This window comes from Cydia fagiglandana, chromosome 2 (assembly GCF_963556715.1).
Source record: "Cydia fagiglandana chromosome 2, ilCydFagi1.1, whole genome shotgun sequence".
In the NCBI taxonomy this organism is placed as follows: Eukaryota; Metazoa; Arthropoda; class Insecta; order Lepidoptera; family Tortricidae; genus Cydia; species Cydia fagiglandana.
In genome coordinates, this window is record NC_085933.1 from 18,591,748 (window position 1) to 18,612,731 (window position 20,984).

Genomic DNA, 20,984 nt, shown 5'->3' on the forward strand with positions numbered 1-20,984 from the left:
GAAGGGCAAATATATCTAATTCTGATTTTGCACATTCACATGAATGACTGTGTAGAAATGACATTATTTAACTTGAAAATATATCGTTATTTTTATTATTATTTTTACTTCCTCTTCGTCGCGATGCTTTTCGAGTAATGAGCGGTTCTCTTCTTTTATTCGACATTTTATACCCAGATCCTGACATGAGAGAATCAATTTTTTCATCAGCCTTTCTTTTTAGGTTAGCGCTCGCTTCCTTAAATCGTGATCGAATTGAACTATCCATAGGACGAGAATTTACCATATCAGATAACAGACCAACCCCTGCCCCTAAGGTTTCTTTTCCAATGGTTTTTAAACCGCTAGATAACAAAGGGAGCACTGATCTAAATAGTCCACCCAAAAAACTGCCTATACCATGTCCTCGTTGGTATGGAACTCCCTTATAGACAATACCTATCCCAGAGCCGGCTTGGTGTGAATAATAATGTTCGTAAGGACAAGAGACTGACGATCTGTTGTAAATCATTTTACTCGTTGAAAGTGTAGCTTCACGCAAGAAGATCCAAATTGAAATGGTACTCTGACACCAGTCGTTGTTCTTATATCTATTTCAATTGTATCGAACTCTCTTCGTAAAACTGGTACATAATGAGCGGGTGAGAAGATGTGAGTTTTATAAGCTCCATAAATGAACTTAGTTGGATCTAAAGGTATTATTCTGAGTAATGAAGTAATAACATCCCCGACTACTTGTGGATGTATTATATCAGTATAAACAAATATTTGAGATGGTAAACCTAAATATAAATTTGCGGGGTTTTTTCCTAATGTATTTTGTTTTAAATTTGTTCTCGGTTTAAAACCCAATTGCAGACTTAGTATCGGAGTTGTTATGATAGATGTTATTTCTTTATTTGTTGTTGCTATTCCAACCAGTTTTGTTAATCCATCATATCGAAATTTTACGTTATTTTTTAACTGTGGGTTTTCATTAAACGCTTGAAGAAAATGATCTATATTATCATATGTAGTGGCTGGTATATGAGTTTTTATATCCACTATTTTTGTAGTTTTATCGGTGGGTGATAACACCGTCTTCTTTAAATAAATGATGTTTTCGTGCTCTTGAACATTATACATGGAACAAGGGTATTGAAATTCCACCAACCCAACTACCCATTCTCCATCCAATTTAATGGTCTTTGGTAATTTAGTTAAGAAATGTGCAGTCGTGTTATCCGTGTAGTAATCTGATGAACTATTACTTAACAAAGTTAGATAAAAACTATTTTCACTCATATTTTCTTTAAGTTTGATTCAGGTATCCAAGAATTAAATTTATTAGGATAACCTTGCCACTTAACTAGTATTTCCTTTCTGCCAGCAACTCGACGCGAGCGTATTATTTTATCAATTTTATACTCGTTGGAGGGGAGGTAAGTTACTTTTTGTAATTCTTTAGAATAAAATGTACCAATGATGGGTTCACCTTCTAAATCCTTTATTGTATAAACAACTCGTGGCGATCTGTTAATAATCGAATCAATAATAAATATTTCATCACTCCAATTACTTTCATAACCTTTTTGAAACACATGCTTATATTTAGTGATTCTAACATGATCACCTACATTTAGTTTTTTAGTTTCTGATGAAATTTGCCTATCTTTTTTGCGATCATATAAATGGCACCAAACAGTCATAATATTATTAGAGCTAACATCAACTGGGCGCATTTTAATGCTAGAATGATAGCTATGGTTGTAAGAATGTAAAAGATCTTGTAATATATTTGTGTAGTTATATGTATTCTTATGAGTGAAGTAACGCCACATTTTCATTTTAAGTGTTCTTTGAAACCTTTCTACTATACTTGCTTTAATGTCGGGGTTATTAGTGGTATAATAATTAATATTTTTGCTCTTAAAGTAATCTCTAACCGCCCTTGAAACAAATTCTGTACCTTTATCAGATTGGATGTGACGGGGAACAGAGTTGGCTTCAGTAAATATGCTTTCAAAACATTGTTTAACAGTTGCTGAATCCTTCTTCTTCATGGCTCTTGCAAAAGCATATTTACTGAATACATCAATAACACAAAGAATATATTTGTACCCATCATTATATTGACTATAAGTACTCATATCACTTAAATCGGCTTGCCAAAGTTCATTAAAGTTCGAGAGAATGTATTTATTTCTAGTAAATCGTCTATGAGTAGGTTTATGCAGCGTGTACGTATCTTGAGATTGTAACCATTTTTTCACTTCCTCTTTGTTCATTTGACCTTTCATTTCCTTTGATAAATTATTTAAACTGCTATAGCCAGCTGGATTAGAGACATCATAGTAGATTCTGTTAATGTCTAATAAGGAGTCCATCTTTCCCACTCTATTTTCTTTCCGGATCTCTTTTGCTCCCGTGTAGCAAGAGGTGTAGAAGTATTATTATCTTTATCTGTTGAGGCTCTCGTCTTCACAGATGTGGAGGGGGTAAAGGGTTCAATCAAAGGAGTACCTTTAATAAATGCTAAATTTGTAGGATTACCTATGCATGACCTAGGAACTTCGATATCTTTTAAAAGTAAAGCAAACACTTCCCATCCAATTGGCTTAGGACGTTTAAGACATCTAACGGTGTCGCTTACCAAATCAGTAATATTACTATTTTGAATGGTTTGGTTATTTATAACAACTTCACCAGTCTGTTTCCACCAAATTTTCGGTTTACTTGAAACAATGTAATCTAACAACGTTCGAGCTTTTCTTTCATAAGATTTAGGTAATATGTTTATAATTTTTGATGGACTGATTGGCATTAGTTCTTGATTTATTTCACCAGGTGGAGTATTAAACGATGACGGTGTGGCTGCTTCAGTTATATTATCTGTAACTGACTCATTATTTTCATTCTCCTCCTTTTTGTTCACTTTTGTTTTTATAATATCATTACTTTCGTTGATGACTTGATCTAGCCCCTCCATCACGATGGGTAGTCTAAACGGTTTTCGATCTGTTTCAATAAAATGTAGAAATCTTTGTAATGCTTGAGAATATAACGTCCACTTTTCGCGATCATTAATTTTACTTTTAAGGATCTTTTGCATCTCTCCATCTAGCCGAGATGAGGAATTTTCGGGTGGACTCTCATTCCGTTTCAGTCTTTCAATAAAATCTGATTCTACTAATAACATTTTTTTTGTGTTTTCCATTTTGTTTATGATAAAGAGTTCACTAAAGCACTTAAAACTGCACCTAAAATAATAGGTAGAAATGCGCCTCCTTTTTGAACTATAACAGTTTTTCTTATTTTATGTTTCCCTTTCGAAACTAATTTTCTTAAAATATCTTTATATTTTTTTAGTTTCGTCTTTTCTTTTTTTTCTAATGGAATTTTCCCATTTAGGACGTTATAAATACACTCACAAATAATGTTGATCTCTTCATCGTCACAAGATTTAAGTAACGCAGTACGATATTTGGGTTTAAGCAACTGCAATGCTTCAAGTAAATGTTTATATGTGTTTACTCTTGCATGCATCATGTAGAACTGACTAAAATATGCTGATTTTTATCATATTTAAACCCCTTTTTAGGTACATACACTGTGCAATGCCCATCGAACGGAAATATTTTTGTTTTGAAACGGCATATGTCATTTGTATTTTGTTTCAGGTCAATCATGAGGTAACCATGAGCCTCCTTTGTAGCATCTTTGTAGGCTTCGTCCACAAACTTTGAGTTTTCTGGGTAAACTTGTCGTGACAGGTAGCGTATTTGAGTTTTATCCCTGGGATTTTTAAAAAATACAATGTAGCTTGTATTCAATGAAATATCACGTTGACCTCGACCTTGATGAAATATGTTTTGTGTAATATAAAAAACACTTAAGTTTCTATGATGACTACCTTTCGTAAAAATGTCAACGATTCGTCCATCTGATTCTCTCATCAAATCATCTATAATAAGAAGTTTAGGTTTCTTCCCATCAAAAATTGAAAAATCTGGTATTCCTTGACTATAATTTACATTTTCCAGATTGTAGAGAGGTTGCATTTCATCATAACACCAAATAATTTCATCAAATTCAACATTACATATCTCTTTGGAGTTATTCAAAAAGTTTGTGACAAATTGAGTTTTACCACAGCCACTAGGACCTGCGACAATGGTGGTGAAAGGATGATAAAAGTGAATCATTATTAAATATCGTAATCTATGTGTATGTGTGTGTTTGTGGGTGAGTGTTGATATGTTAACGGATGGACTTTAAATGGTAATATTCAGAAAGAAGATTACTATTTAAACAACTCAGATATAGTAGAAAAAAAACAAAAGGATTACGTAAAAATATAAATTTATTATATATGATCACACTTTTAACATAAATTTTTTGTTTCTTATTTACAAAACTACCTTAAAAGATACAATAAAATAAAATTCATACATTTTTTTTTTTACATGTTTACAAGTAATATCTTAAAAATATACAATGTACAAACAATAATTTGGAATTCGAATGTTCTGTGTGATTAAATTACAACTTTGAAACTTTTTAATTATTGCGGTATTTTATAATGACCCCACGCAAGAGTGTCAGAAGAGTTTTCTAATAAGTATCGTTTTGTATCTTCATGCGATAATGATATTTTATTTATTTTTTGAGTGAATATTATATGTTTTATAGATTTAAATCTTAGCATTTGAGCGCGTTGCAAATTTTTATTAAATAAACACGTTTTGTAATTGTCAAGAGTAAATTTTTTTGTAACACATTTATTGACTCCTTTGGCTTTTGATAAAACACCGTATTTTTCAGTTTTCTCATCATTCTCGTCATATTTTTCAACATCTAAGGTATACATTTTAGATCTCAGACCTACGAATTCTTTTAAAATTCTACCATTATTTTCATCTTTGAAAAACCCTAATCGCTTTTTATTAATTAACGGCAAATCATATTTATTGTTAGGAGGATAGTCAGATGTATCAAAATATAAATTAAGGTCTGATTTTATATCTGCGTAATAATTTTCCGTGAAAATTTGATATACTAAGCTATCAGTATCTGTATAAAGAAGCTTAAGATTGTCTGGATATTTGGTTTTCATGTAGCTGTAGTGAAAGTCATACATCAAAGTTTTTGATATATCTAATACGCAAAATCCCAAATAAATCGGTTTATTATAAAATATTCTAGTTTTTTTCAACTGAACGGCCACTAAATTCTCAGAGAATATGGATAAACTATGGAACTCGGGTTTCGCTATCAAAGATTGAACCCCCTGCGTTTTTCCTCGATTTTCCCAGTTATTTAATAATTTGACATTTACACGTTTTGCAACATTTTCCATGGTCTTACCGAACACTGAATTATTCATTAGTTTAAAGAAATCTTTTTCAAAATCGGATGATGCCTGTGATCGCATGTGGGTGTTCAAATCTATGTAACTTTTTAACCACATAGACTGCTGAAATTTAAGAATGCGATGGATTTTACTCAATTTCAAACCATTTTTTAAACACTGTTTTAGATTTCTATAGTGAATGACATAATTCGTTTTTTTATTTAAATTAGGAATTAATTTTTTTTCTTTGGAATTACCCAAACAAACGTTTTCAGGACAGAATGGCAAATCTGAATGAGAGTCATGCAACTCGTTAGGGTATTCGAGATCAACTTCTAAAATTAAACCATGATCAGCGTCATCAGATATATTAAAGTCAGTATCTGTATTTACCCATTCAAATTTACCGGTAGGAAGACATTGAGACATAGCCCACCCGTAAAGGTTATTTGCATCAAAGTACATAAGAAATGACGATGGGATATTTTGATTATAATCTGACAAAAAAATATTATTAGCCTTCGCATATCTATTACTACATTGTGATATGCCACCTCGAATATTTTTCGCTATAAAAGCTATTTTATCGATATCAGTTAGGAGTTCTAGTTTTATTTTTGTAGTTCTTAACATTGCATCCCAACTTAATCCCGGAGCAGTATAATAATGAGCGGGGTCTAATCCATACGTCTTAAGACAAAGGTTTCTAAAATTTTCAAATATATCAGTTAGTAATAAAACATCAGTTTTTAAATATAAATCAGAATAATCACCCATATTTTTGCATTGAAAATGAGACCAAACATCTTTTGCGTGATCATAATCCTCCTCTGAGATGTGACTATCAGACAAGGAACTAAAGAAATCATCTTTAGAGGGAAGAGCTGTTAAGTTTAAAGAATCGTATGATGACATGTGTTCATAGGGATATACACCCTTTCGTAATAAGCGTTTAAAATCCTCCTCGCATGAAAAATTCAATTTTAATTCATGAAATTGTTCAGGCAACAAGTTTTTTGCCAATTTGTCAAGACCACTGGACATAAATTTAAGTGAATCAACAAATCTCAATTTAACTGTGCGATTATTTATTTGCAAATTCTTAGAAAATGAAATGTATTTCTCTTTGTTCTCTGGAATCAGTTCAATGTCGCCTTCCATCAAACCAAGCCCATGCACTATAAAATGACTATCATAGTTACACAAATTATGGAAAAATACAGGTACAAAATTAGGTGCCCTGTATTTTTCAGAACAAAATTTATGTGCCACTCCTTCATAAAGACCAGTATGGTAATTATAGGAAATGACTGAATCCTCGTTTAAATTTTTATCACAAATATAACATGTACTACTCTGAGAAATATGCACATTATTTGCATTAGATAAAGGCAATGGAGTTTTTACAAAAGTATTTCTCCTACAAATGGCCTTTAAGTCTTGTTCCATATACTTCATAAATTCCTGGGTGCAATTTTTGCCTTTATATGTTCTGTACACTGACAATTTATCATTATAAGAACATTTAATATAGTATCCAAAACTATATACCTCATGTTTTTGTATATTTGTTGTTGAGGATGTAGTAGGATTAATTTTACCTGTTTGAATCGGGTTTAGAAAGGCCTCGAAATCAGCATAAATAACAAAAGGTACCCTTAATTTACGTTCATAATTATCGAAAGTAAGTATATTGGAGGAAACGTTTTCATTGAACCAGTTTTTCTTTTTATCCTGTTCTGAAGGTAAATGTGTACAAACATGGAAACAATCGTTTCTTTGATGATTCATTAAATTGTCACGAGTTGTAAAGTTCGTCAAACAACCATCACAAATATGTGCGGCATGCTGTGTATTTGATAATTGTTTGGATACTAACCTAGATAAATTTTTGATATAGCAATAATGCCCCTTACTGTCTTTGGATATGTACAATAAGTTCAAGTGGGTAGCTTTTTTGCACTTTGTTAAGTGTAATGGGCCTACTACGTCATGTATTTTACTTTTCGAATTGTATTCAAGACCAAAAACGTTTATACTTATATCATTCATTTTTTCAAATTTCTGAATATCTCCAACTTTAAGTGGGAAAGTTAAATTTCCAAAATTTAATTTATTTTTATGCGCTATATACGATTTCGTAGTGTTTGATCGATGACTTGTAGGTGGATACAACCCTGACAATACAGCCCATCTAAAACATTCATGATCACTATTTTTTACATTAATAACTGCTTTTCTGTTCTGAATATCACGTGGTAATTCGATATAGGAAGAACCACGCAATGGATTAAATTTGTTTACATTGACATCTAGATAGTTAAATTTTACTAAACTCCATCCACTATCTTTTCTCTCAAAGTTAAATAATTTTGTTAATATATCTTTAACAACTGACTCGAAAATCTCATCTTTGTCGCTGCTAACATCAACTACATTGTTACATAATTGGAAATCAAATGTATTATTTACTTGTTTGCTCTCTTGAGTAAAATCCGCATTTAAAATAAAGTTTACTTTTAAAGCATGGTGATCAGTGAGGGAACGATCCAATAATGCAAAGATTTTATCTTTATTTCCTAGTAAAATAGATTCGGGAGTAAATGGTTGGTGAACATTTTCATTTAATAGTATTCTGTAAGTGGCCACCCTATTCTTAAAAGCATTTTCAATTAACTGAACATTAACCCATTCAATGTCAGCCCTTAAAACATTATTTTTGTGAAGATTACTATTTAAATGATTTTTAAAATATCTTTTAGAGACAAACTTATTACACACAGAACATTCAATTTCATGATTATTATTTGTACTCACAATGACATCGGGAACAGGTTCGGATGATGTTGATGCGACAGGTTCAGCAGCTGCTGGACGGTTTTTCTTCAATAAGAATTCTTCAGTCTCCAAAACTGCAGCTGTCCTTTTTACTCCCCGTCCTATTTGAGAAGATCTATAACAATACAAAATAAACATAAATATCTTAATGTGAGATAAAATAAAAATAATTACTAAAATGGTTGGTTGTATATACTAACGTAAGTCTTTTCGACACTGCTGACAATAGGCCTGCATCATCAAAACTCCATCAATCACATCTGATGACTCAGTATTCCCCTTGGAATTTTTTATATGCCCATCACATGGTGTATAATACGGTATAATATCAGAATCTTCCAGTAACGTGTGAGGTAATTTGTTTGAAATGTACCACATTCTAATATTTCTATGAAAATATGATACAATAAATTCTTTACTCAATTCCTCAATCTTATCACGAGGTAAGGTGAGACCAATATGATAATAAGTAAACACCATTATGGAAAAGGATATCACAATACAAGCACGGCACCAAAACACTGAATGATATGAACTCGAGATACCCCGCTTATATAACCAGTCCTCTCCCACCCCACGTTTATCCTAACAATTAGTTCAGGTCACAACAAGTTAGGGACCCATCCTTTGTTAAACAGGTACCGGTTAAGAGTTATAAACATGTATGAACAGGAATATTTTTACTTACGCCTCTCGATGAAGTTGGCTCACAAGACGGGCAGCCTCGCATAGATCTTCATTTTCTTCTATTTCTTCACAGAGTCTGATAAGTTCAAGATCGTAGACATCACAGCTCAAAGAGTCCATTATGAAATGAGAAATCATACAGTGCTTTCTTTCATTTAAATAGTTGACTACACGTATAAGATTTCTAAGAGTGGGGACTGTAACCTTTACAAGTGAGAAGTTTAAATTAAAACTTGTTGTAATGTTATACAATAAAAATAATCTGTTACATGGAAAATGTACTTAAGGAGAGGTAAAAAATGAGAAATACGTTAACACAATCATTAAGCTACTACTATCATTAATAATTATAACTATCACTGTTTCTTATTATCTATAAAATATTTCACACTACTGTCCTTAGAAGCTAATTGCTTTGTTATGTTATAAATAATATTTCGCGTATTTTGTAGCTCCAAATCGTCTTCCAGCGCAAAATATTTCAATCTGAAGTCCGCATGCTTCCAGTGTTCCATGGGTGGGATGTTTTTAATTGTTTGCATATCATATATCTCGATTTTAATCAAATGTGATGCATATGCCCCGTCGTCTTGTCCGGATGATAAGTTTGCAACACCGTCTGGTGAACTTTTGCTCACATTCGAAGACCGTTTCACAATTTTGGGTTGCTTTTTAGGTCGTTCAAAGAAACTATCGATATTGTTTCCTGAACGTTTCTTTGCGATGGCTTGTTTAACTTTGAAACCAAGCGTACCCTCTTCATCGCTTGATTCGTCTTTATTATTATCCGGGTAGTAATAGTTCTTGAAAGTATTTTCAGTGAACTGAAACAATATAAAACAATAATTTACACACTGTCTACAATCTTTATAATTAAAACACAAAGAACACAAGTGAAAACAAAACAAAGTAAGTTACGGTAATAAAAGACATACTTACATCCATTGTTGGGTCTTTCTATAAACACTTAAACACTTCACTGTTGAATTAACACTATATTTCTATATACTGCAATAGATACAAGGAGCTCTGATACAGTGGACTGCCACGACGGTAATACTTACTCAAACTCATTTCTCTTCGGCTTTTATACTGTGTCACTATGACCAGGGTACAGTACCGTTAAAATCATGTCTCAACAAGTTCATCTAATACATACGCTCTCTTTACTAAAACCCAAATTCAAAAGCATAATAGGAAACAATAAATCCATTGTCGGTATAAAATATAATAGATGTCTACCAATAAAGCAATTATGCTGTTATAACAATGAATAGCAACGCACAAGAAATGTTGACGTATTAGACTAAATCATGTTGAAACCAGTTGACACGTCTCGTTCCTTTTTTTTAATCACACAAGGTAACATGTCTCAACAAGTTCATCTAAACAGACGTTCTCTTTACTCAAACCCAAATTATAAAAGAATAGGTATAGGAAACAATAAATCCATTGTCAGCATAAAATATAATAGACGTCTATTAATAAAGCAATTATGCTGTTATAACAATGAATAGCAACGCACAAGAAATGTTGATGTATTAGACTAAATCATGTTGAAACCAGTTGACATGTCTCGTTCTTTTTTTAAATCACACAAAGTAACATGTATCAACAAGTTCATCTAAACAGACGTTCTCTTTACTCAAACCCAAATTATAAAAGAATAGGTATAGGAAACAATAAATCCATTGTCAGTATAAAATATAATAGACGTCTATCAATAAAACAATTAAGCTATTATAACAATGAACACAAGTGCACAAGAAATGCCTCACACGCCTCGTTATTTTTTTAAATAATAGAAAGAAACAAGTAACTACGAGTTTACTTTATATCGGAAGACTAGGTGAAAGCAGGTTAGTTTGAAATGAGTTAGGTTGATTTTAGTTAGGTTTGGTCAAGTTAGGTTTAGGTTAGGTTTTCGAAGAATAAGTTAGGTTTGGTAAAAGGTTAAGGTTAGTTTAGGCTGCCAAAGGATTACTAGTGTAAATTCTACGTCAGAAGAAGGTTAGAACTGTATTCCTTATAAATCGAAATAGCTCCAAGAGGTAATAAGATAATGCGGGTTATTAGAGTACCTATGCATCACAAATAAGTACCTATCGCTAATACCTATTGCAAATAGCTGTCGCTAATACCTATTGCAAAATACCTATCACAAACACCTACAGTATACACATGGAGACGTCGGTGGGTTAAGGAAAGGGTCCAGGCAGGTAGTATGCTCGGTAACACAATAGCGCGCCCGAGTCGAGATCGAACAATAGAAAAGGGTCGATAAGCCTATTGTTACCGTGGTGAACAAGGTGTATTGTTTAATTAGCGTATTTCGTAAGTCCCTGAAGGAGGCGCCGGGCACTGCTGAGACCTAGCGCAATCAATTCAAATGGGGGGCTATTTGTTTTTTTTTTTTTTTTTTTTTTTTTTTTTTTTTTTTTTTTTTTTTTTTTTTTTTTAGGTTCAGCAGGGGCGGTGGCTCGGCCTTGGGGTCAGGATCGGGGACCACTGAGGCGGGGCCAGAATCGGGGAATACTTTCTACTATCGCGCAAATGTCAAATTTGACAGGTTAGATCTTAAACATATCGTTATCGTATCTTGGTGATGTCTAATAGATGTCTATTTCATAATCCGAATCGGGCCAGAGTTGCAACTTAGGTTGGATAGCAACCAAATATGTACGTATACCAGTCTTCCAGTTCACAGGGTAGGTAGAATTTCGTGACAAAGTTCGAGAGTCGAGGCTTAGGCCTAATTGCTTTCGCTGTCATTGGATTGGATAAAATCTATAAGTACATAATACTTACTTACACAATACGTAGTTATTATATTCACGGGGCAAATATGTTATGCTTAATTGTGAAATGTAGGCGTATTCAAAACATTTCTATGAAGTACATTCAAAAAATACCTACATAAATTAATATTTCGCTTACTTTGCAAGAACGAGTTTTGCTGCTTAAGTGCTCTTAAGTACTCTTAAGTGCTTTAAGGTGGTTTTTGCCTGATAGGCTAATTTTATTTTTAGGTGAACAGGCTGGATACCCTAGAGTGAAAGTCAGCGTGCGCCAATTGAGGTTGGCCAGGGGACAAAGCAGGACAGTAGACTGCACTCCCGAGGGCTACCCTCTGCCGGTTATCCAGTGGACCAAGGTATTGTTGGCAAAATATAGTTTTATTAGGTCGCTGACTTAATACAATCTAGTTTCTCGTTGTCTTAAAGTTTACATGTTTTAATTTAAATCAAGCGCCGAAATCGAAAACCTTCATACAAAAAACAGTTTTTTGAATTCGAATACTCCACTGTATACCTATGTGTGATACATATTTCGTTCATGCTTTGACTCATCATAATATTAATCAAAAATAGTAAAATGGTAAAAACGATTGTTTTTAGGGTTCCGTACCCAAAGGGTAAAACAGGACCCTATTACTAAGACTTCGCTGTCCGTCCGTCCGTCCGTCCGTCCGTCTGTCACCAGGCTGTATCTCACGAACCGTGATAGCTAGACAGTTGAAATTTTCACAGATTATGTATTTCTGTTGCCGCTATAACAACAAATATTAAAAACAGAATAAAATAAAGATTTAAATTGGGCTCCCATACAAGAAACGTGATTTTTGACCCAAAGTTAAGCAACGTCGGGCGGGGTCAGTACATGGATGGGTGACCGTTTTTTTTTGCTTTTTTTTGTTTTTTTTCTTTTTTTGCATTGTGGTGCGGAACCCTTCGTGCGCGAGTCCGACTCGCACTTGCCCGGTTTTTTTAATAATTAAACATACAGGAAGGAGGTGGGCTCAGCCAACGAACCAGGCAAAGTGGGAATCTGCTGATAATATCTAACGCCCAAGACGAAGACCGGGGAAACTATGTGTGCTCCGGACTTGTGGACGGAAATTCCGTCAATACCGATTATCTTACCGTCGATATTGTAGGTGAGTACTGGTATTTTATTTTTAATACACTTATAACAAACAATGTATGTACTTAATAAAATTTTGCAATACCATTTTAAATGACTCCAAACAGCCATGTCATTTTAAAAACTTTGCAAGTATATGATATACAGATATACCATTGTTAGGTAACATAATCTGCTAACAAGTAGGTACCTACTTCAATACAGAAGTCAGTAGTTAAGGGAGTGTTTATTTTTTTTAAATGTACATTTAACTGGTTTATAAACACGAAATCGTCTTGGCCGATCACCTTTTGTCAAATTGAAACGCGACAAAGTTGACACATGTAATTTTCTTTCTGACTTGTACCTATATAACCTGCATTAAATGATTCTATGACCGATCAAAAGCTTCTTATCGGCGAATGACAAGGTTCACTGCGATAATTAGTTCAATATGGCACAGGCGGCGACACAAGTCCGCGCTGCATCGACCAAGGCCGCTCGTGGGGCGAGGGCGAGACCTGGAGCCCCAACAACTGCACGCTCTGCCAGTGCTTCGGCGGCCGCACCAACTGCTCCGTGCTGCCTGCCTGTCTTACAGGTAACTACGTCCCCACAGATGAACTAGGAGCGGTGCAAGACGACGCCTCACTTACGGCCTGGCCACGACATCGGTCTAAGGCGATCGGCGGCGGCGACCGGCGGTAAGTCGCAAAACCAATAACCCGGCGACGCATAATGCATGCCACGAGCCTTGTCGCCGAGCGGCAACGCGCGCGGCGTGCACCGGGCGACCGGCGGCGGCGGCGAGCGGGGAGAGGCGCGACTCGAACATTTGTATCGGGCAGCGCGGGCGATGCCACGACTACGAGTATAGAGCGGCGCGACCGGCCTAGGCGACGAGACGGATCGAGCGGTGCGATGCGGAACAAAACATTTTGTTTTTTTTTCGAGCGACATGGAGACGGAAGGGTTTATTATTGAAATTCTAATGTACTTTCGCGTATTTAAGTGTGTTGTGACGTCTCCACACTTATTCTTGTGTAAGTACTCGTTTTTTTGGGTGCTTTATACATACAATATTTAAAATACTAAACTAGATGTAAATAAATTTGTCGTCCTGTATTTAGCCCATGCACCCATTGACAAACAATGAAATATATTCTAAGGTCGTTTCTCAAAAAGTTGGCACCGCCAGGTTAACGTTAACGTTTTTCAAAAATTTTGCATTTTCGCATTTTTTTTTATTGGGATCGTTAAAAGGCAACTTTAACTATTAGAAAATGTGGAAGGGAAGCAATTCCTTCAATTAGTTTAGGAGATATAGGCGTTTGAAATTCAGGTTAATGATATCAAGGACAGGTGAAAGATATTTTGTCTCCAGGTTATCGATAGTAGAAGCAGGTTATCGAGAAATAAGTACAAATTCCAATGAAAATATTGACAGGTTATCGAGAGGCGTCATTAACCTGTGTCCGTTGCCGTTAACCTGGTTTCTTGTCATCGTTCACCTGTAATGAGTGTCATCCACCTGTCCACCACATCATTTTCAATGCCTTCTAAAAATAATCGAAAAATGTGTCATCTTCTGTAAAAAGGGACCTTATTGTCCACCATGATGATTAAAATTTTGGATTCTGACCCACCTCACCTTCGATTCGATTCCCAATTTAACAACAAGTTTCTGTGAATAAGTAAACATTCAATCTTGCTGTCTATTCACCCTGGCAGTACCTAGTGGAACTCAGGTTTGGTGCAACATAGACACACGCTGTTTTGGTCATCCAACACGTCTTGATGAGCACTTGGAAGTGCAGTACCCAAGATAGAGCTGATGCCGAGCCCTCGCAGCACCTACTGGAACTCAGGTTTGATGCAACATAGACACACGCTGTTTAGGTCAGTCGACACGTCTTGATAAGGACTTGGGAGGGCAGTACCCAAGATAGAGCTGATGCTGAACCCTCGCAGTACCTAGTGGAATTCAGGTTTGGTGCAACATAGACACACGCTGTTTTGGTCATTCGACACGTCTTGATGAGGACTTGGGAGAGCAGTACCCAAGATAGAGCTGATGCTGAACCCTCGCAGCACCTAGTGGAACTCAGGTTTGGTGCAACATAGACACACGCTGTTTTGGTCATCCAACACGTCTTGATGAACACTTGGAAAAGTGGTTACTAAGATAGAGCTGATGCTGAACCCTCGCAGTACCTAGTGGAACTCAGGTTTGGTGCAACATAGACACACGCTGTTTTGGTCATTCGACACGTCTTGATGAGGACTTGGGAAAGCAGTAACCAAGATAGAGCTGATGATGAACCCTCGCAGTACCTACTGGAACTCAGGTTTGATGCAACATAGACACATGCTGTTTTGGTCATTCGACACGTCTTGATGAGCACTTGGGAAAGCAGTACCCAAGATAGAGCTGATGATGAACCCTCGCAGTACCTAGTGGAACTCAGGTTTGGTGCAACATAGACACACTCTGTTTTGGTCATCCAACACGTCTTGATGAACACTTGGAAAAGTGGTTACTAAGATAGAGCTGATGCTGAACCCTCGCAGTACCTAGTGGAACTCAGGTTTGGTGCAACATAGACACACGCTGTTTTGGTCATTCCACACGTCTTGATGAGCACTTGGGAAAGCAGTACCCAAGATAGAGCTGATGCTGAACCCTCGCAGCACCTACTGGAACTCAGGTTTGATGCAACATAGACACATGCTGTTTTGGTCATTCGACACGTCTTGATGAGCACTTGGGAGCGCAGTACCCAAGATAGAGCTGATGTTGAACCCTCGCAGTACCTAGTGGAACTCAGGTTTGGTGCAAGGTCAGGTCAGGTTAGGTCCGGGTTCAGGTTCAGATAAGAGCCGGGATCCAGGTCCAGGTCCGACTCCGGGTTTGAGTCTAGGTCCGGGTCCGAGTCACAGTCCGGGTCCGAGTCCGGGCCCGAGTCTGGGTCCGGGTCCCAGCCCCAGTCCCAATCCAAATCAAAATCTAAATCGCCAAACGTGTACTATGCATCGTTGAAGAGTTCTGTTCTAATCATCATCAGCAGTTCCACTTAATCAAATGCGACAGTTTTTAATAAAAATGCTTGATTTTCTGATGAAAATCCAAAAGTCACTATACGCATGCCTTTAAAATTTGAGGAGTTCCCTCGATTCCTCATGGATCCCATCATCAGAACTCGAGATTGACAAAAATGCAGCTTATAAACTTATCTTGCTTAACAAACATAACGAAGAGGACAAATCGCCAAACGTGAACTATGCGTCGTTGAAGAGTTTCGTTCTGATCTTCATCAGCAGTTCCACTTCATCCAATGTCACTTTTGTGAATGTATATGCTTGATTTGTAAATAAAAACACAAAAAATCACTATATGTATGCCTTTAAGATTTGAGGAGTTCCCTCGATTCTTCATAGATCCCATCATCGGAACTGGGTTTTGACAAGAACGGGACTAATCTGCATATACTTATACTTTTTACAAAACATTTTAATATATGTCTAAAACTAAAAACCCTCATAAGGTACCTTTTACCGTGGGACGTCACAAATCTAGTTTGAGTATATGTAACGTGGATTTTAAATAATTATCGATCACCTGTCATATGGCAGGTGAATGACGCTTCGTTCACCTGCCATTGCATCATTCACCTGACTTTTTTGGACAGGTTAACGAGACTTAAGACAAAAGTACAAAAATTTCAATAATATGCAGCTTTAACAGACAGGATAGTTTTTATTCCTAAATTAACACACAAAAGCGATATAACCGCTATATAATTATATAGTTACGAGTATTAGTTGTGGTATCAGTGACATTAACCTGCCGCAAAATCTCATCCACCTGGCAGTTTTAGCCAGGTGGACGATATGCAGGTGATGGGGAAAATGGCAGTTATATCGCGAATACACAAAATGTATTAGCTTGATGAACTCCATACTTAGGCATATAAAACTAAACTATTGTTTACGTTACATATCTTGATAGTAATGCGATAGGTTACATAATTAGCAAGATATCGACTCCAGGATAAAGAGTACTTACCCATTACAAACTCCAATTTCCGATACTTTGTCGTTTGTGTTTTATTTGCGAAGCACAATAACCACGTCTTCGTCCTACCAGGTGATAGCTGATGAGTGACGGCTTCAGCTCGTGCGGAGTGAGACGGGAAAGGTGCGGTGGGGGTTATACAATCGTCGTGAACGTGACGCGCCAGGTGACTGTTAAGAATTGCCTTGGACAAACTTTGAAGCCGAATAACTTAAAATATAAGTATAATATTGTTATGCGATAGTAATACTTTAAAAGTTAAGGATATATGTTAATAAAATACGGTAATGCCGTTAAATTAAGTTAATATTTTGTGTGGTTTTCATAGCTCGGAACATCAGTACCTCGCGTTGGGACACGGCAGGTTAACGGATAAACGTAGTTACAATATTTTTTTTTGTAATCAATTTTTATTAAATCTTTTTCAAAGTATTAGGCCTCTGTGTAAAAAGTCTCTCTAAATATGAATTAATTTTTTATATATAAAAATAGTACATAACGAAAAAAAAGTTCTAACATAAACCTATTTACAGGTGGCGGTGCCAACTTTTTGAGAAACGACCCTAAGCACTTTTGAAAAAAAACACAATTTTAAATACGTCTACGTCCCAGCCGCTCCTAGTCGCTGCCGCCGCTACTGAAAGTACGTGGCATGCCTGGCGGTCGCTCGCGTTTGCCGCGCCGCCAGCCGCCCCGCCAGTCGCCTTAGACCAATGTCGTGGCCAGGCCGTTATTTTCAAAGTCAAACGACAGCAACAGCAACAGAGTGCGGATTAGTGCGCACTTTTTGGTGGATTATTTTCTCGCAGATCACTCTGCCTATCTTTATAGATATTAACGCTTACACCACAATAACCGCCTATTTGATGTAAACGTTTAATTTGTAGGGGAACAAGCGGGGCCCTCTAGAGTTAGAATTAGTGAGCGACAGCTGAGGATAGCGAGAGGACAAAGCCGGACTGTTGACTGCTCTCCTGAGGGATTCCCTGTGCCGATCATCCAGTGGAGCAAGGTAATTCTTGTTACAAGGTACTTGATATACGAGAACACATTCTTATGTAGATGGATATTTTTTATATCTATCTACTTTTATAAAGTTATGTTATGCATTTCCATAGGAAGGGGGCGTATTCGGAAAAGGAACAAGACAAAGCGGAAATACGTTGGTGATAACTGAGGCCCACGATGATGACCGCGGAACTTACGTGTGCTCCGGGGTCGTGGCGGGACGAGCCGTCGCCAGCGAGTACCTCACTCTTGAAATAGTAGGAGGTACAATCTTATTCTTATATTACTCTAACCATTCAAATCTGTTAGCTGCAGCTCTATGTTTCTCCACACAATCCTGTGCTGCGTGAGTAAGCATTTCATTGTTGGTTTGATGCGGTATGACCATTTGGCTTTTTCGTATTTCCTTAGGTCATGGTCATGCGGCTGTAGTGGGTACATCTGTCCGCGGCGTGCCTGGATCAGCCGGCGAGGAGGGCCCCCCGGGGCCGCCCGGCGCCCCCGGCGCCAACGGCGTCCCCGGCGCGCCCGGCCTACCCGGCCCTACCGGCCCCCTGCCAGATGTGAGTACCTAGTCTACTGACTTAAAAGCCTCCTTATGAGTTATGACTATTATAAAAAATATCAAATTGACTATTAGACGTATTTCTAGCATTATATTTCTTACTAGAAACCTTTCGAGTTGGATACATGTACATAGTTTAAATGATAATTTTAATTAAATATTTATTTACAGGTGAATGATCATCTGAGACGACAAGTTGCAAGTAACGGGGATAAAGGACCCCCATTCGACCCATATAACTATATGCAAGCTTCAGTAGGCGCTCCGGGCATCAGAGGCATACAGGGTAAGAAGAAACATCTTTCTTTCTTTTTGTAATCTTTTGAGAAATCGGGGTCGGGGTCGGAGGTCGAGTAATCGGGTTATCCCAAGGGGGCTGTCCATAAATTACGTCATCGATTGTCATTTCAGGACCACCCGGGCCACCGGGACCGCAAGGTTTTCAGGGACCGCGAGGCGAGCCTGGAGAACCGGGTTTGCCCGGACAGCAAGGACCCCCGGGTGAAAGAGGACCCCAAGGGTTAGCTGGAAAAGATGTAAGAATTTATAACACCGCTATGTTTAAATTGCTAGTTCAAGAAAATTTGGTTTAAATGGAATAACTAATGTCTTCGGCCAACTTTCACAAGGCTCATATTAGTTTCCGTGGCAGGGCTTTCTTATTTAGACAATAGACTTTAAGATTTATTGATTTTAATACTACATTAAATTGTTATAAAACAAAACTTTACAATATTGGTCAGTATTCATACCTAATCTCCTGCCAAGCATCACATATTTGGATGAAATCATAACAGTAGAATTCGAAGGCCAAACATGTTATAGCACAGAATGTTCTAGGGAGCTCCGGGTGACGACGGTGAACCCGGGCCGGCGGGAGCGGCGGGACAGCCCGGGCCGCGCGGCGCTCCGGGCTTGCCCGGCATCCAGGGCCTGAAGGGCCACCGCGGCTTCGACGGCAAGGACGGCGCCAAGGGCGACCAGGGACCTGCTGGTGAAAAGGGACCGACCGGTCAGCCAGGAGTGATGGGACCGCCGGGACCTGTGGTAAGTGGGTTTGTTCCGGTACTTCCGGTGTAACGCCTTATTTAGATATTAAACTTTGATTCCTTACACGATACGTAAATTCTATTACCAAATGGTTTTTCTTCAAAATGTGTTAAAGTTGAATTAAGTGATGTTTGTTTCCACTATCAATCTTTTTGTTTTCTCTATTGTAATTATCCAGGGCCCGATGGGACCCCGTGGAGAGAGAGGACGCGAAGGCTCTCCGGGAGCGCCCGGCATGCGCGGCGTCGACGGTGTGGCGGGACCGCCAGGACCTGTAGTACGTTACTTTTATGGACTTTACAGTATACTCGTACCACATTTTTAGTTGTTTGATATTCCATTGTTACATTAACCTTTTCGACGCCGTGTCAAACACAAAAGCTGTCACGCGGACGCCACGTCACCGAAGTGACAAAACTGAAATTGAACATTATGCATATGCACGTAGGTCTGTGTTGCTCTGTGGTCTGTGACCGATTAATCAGTCTTTGGCGTTAAACCTGCAGTGCGAATATATCGGTCATTGGCGTCCAAAAGGTTCTGCTTCGTTGTATGTTTGTCGGCGTTCGGCAACATTTTCTTGACAGGGGTATTTGAATTGTAAAGTTAATCAGGTTTGACTGTGTTTTAGGGCAACGTTGGAAAACCCGGTTCTCCAGGATTTCCAGGCGCGCCAGGGCTAAAGGGCGAGCAAGGCGCAGTTGGCCCCCAGGGCAGCCAAGGCATGCAAGGTCCTAGGGGAGAATCAGGTCGGCCAGGGCAACCAGGAGAAGCCGGTCCGCAGGGCCTCGCTGGTCGCGACGGTGTCCCTGGGGAAAAGGGCGTGACCGGACAACCAGGAAATGCGGGGCCTCAAGGTTTCCCTGGCCCCAGGGGCTTACCCGGTGTAGCCGGTGACCCAGGAATTCATGGCGCTAAGGGAGAACCGGTTTGTGCACTTTAAAAATGCTTTTACTTTTATTTATCTTTTTACGCGCTGACTTTTTGATACTTGGTGACTACTTACCTATTTAATTATTTCAGGGTCAAATTGGAGAAAGAGGTATGAGAGGTGAATCGGGCATTAGAGGAGAGCCAGGTGCTCCAGGACCACGTGGTCTTCCTGGGAGTGTAGGACCTGAGGGCAAACGCGGCAAGCGAGGGCTCAGGGGACCTGCTGGCAACATTGGACCTCAAGGAGACAGAGGTCAACCAGGGTTGAGAGGGTTGCCCGGCCCTGATGGTCTAATTGGAGCTAGGGGCCAACCGGGTGAAAGAGGAAATGTTGGATTACCTGGTGAGAAAGGTATTACTGGTGACGCTGGAAGACCTGGCCCTCAAGGATTGCAAGGTCCTAGAGGTATAGTAGGGCGACCAGGAATATCCGGCAAACAAGGGCCGCCTGGAGATCGCGGTATACCTGGAGCAGATGGTAGACCCGGAGAAATGGGACCTCAAGGCTTACAAGGGACACCTGGACCCATGGGGAGCCCTGGCGAACGAGGATTGCAAGTTAGTAATAAAAACTGTGTTTTAATGTGAAAAGC

At 38.1% G+C, this 20,984-nt stretch overlaps 3 protein-coding genes across 3 annotated transcripts in view; 1 reads left to right on the forward strand and 2 right to left on the reverse strand.

The window, feature by feature from the left end:
• Window positions 1-20,984, reverse strand: part of LOC134677922 (uncharacterized) — an 85,051-nt gene that overhangs the window by 36,123 nt on the left and 27,944 nt on the right. The window lies entirely within an intron of this gene.
• Window positions 1-20,984, forward strand: part of LOC134677818 (fibril-forming collagen alpha chain-like) — a 33,244-nt gene that overhangs the window by 5,287 nt on the left and 6,973 nt on the right. The window contains exons 4-15 of the mRNA XM_063536248.1: window positions 11,887-12,011; window positions 12,644-12,794; window positions 13,224-13,361; window positions 17,723-17,847; window positions 17,954-18,107; window positions 18,255-18,406; window positions 18,580-18,694; window positions 18,820-18,944; window positions 19,249-19,455; window positions 19,637-19,735; window positions 20,090-20,386; window positions 20,482-20,949. Of these exons, the coding sequence (XP_063392318.1) occupies window positions 11,887-12,011; window positions 12,644-12,794; window positions 13,224-13,361; window positions 17,723-17,847; window positions 17,954-18,107; window positions 18,255-18,406; window positions 18,580-18,694; window positions 18,820-18,944; window positions 19,249-19,455; window positions 19,637-19,735; window positions 20,090-20,386; window positions 20,482-20,949 (2,156 nt within the window). The remainder of the gene's footprint in view (window positions 1-11,886; window positions 12,012-12,643; window positions 12,795-13,223; window positions 13,362-17,722; window positions 17,848-17,953; window positions 18,108-18,254; window positions 18,407-18,579; window positions 18,695-18,819; window positions 18,945-19,248; window positions 19,456-19,636; window positions 19,736-20,089; window positions 20,387-20,481; window positions 20,950-20,984) is intronic.
• LOC134677806 (uncharacterized) lies at window positions 4,455-11,270 on the reverse strand. Its single transcript, XM_063536237.1, has 2 exons — window positions 8,859-11,270; window positions 4,455-8,285 (listed from the first exon to the last, which is right to left on the reverse strand). Exons 1-2 carry the CDS (start codon window positions 8,993-8,995, stop codon window positions 4,544-4,546), a joined length of 3,879 nt encoding a protein of 1,292 aa, XP_063392307.1. The 5' UTR covers window positions 8,996-11,270; the 3' UTR covers window positions 4,455-4,543.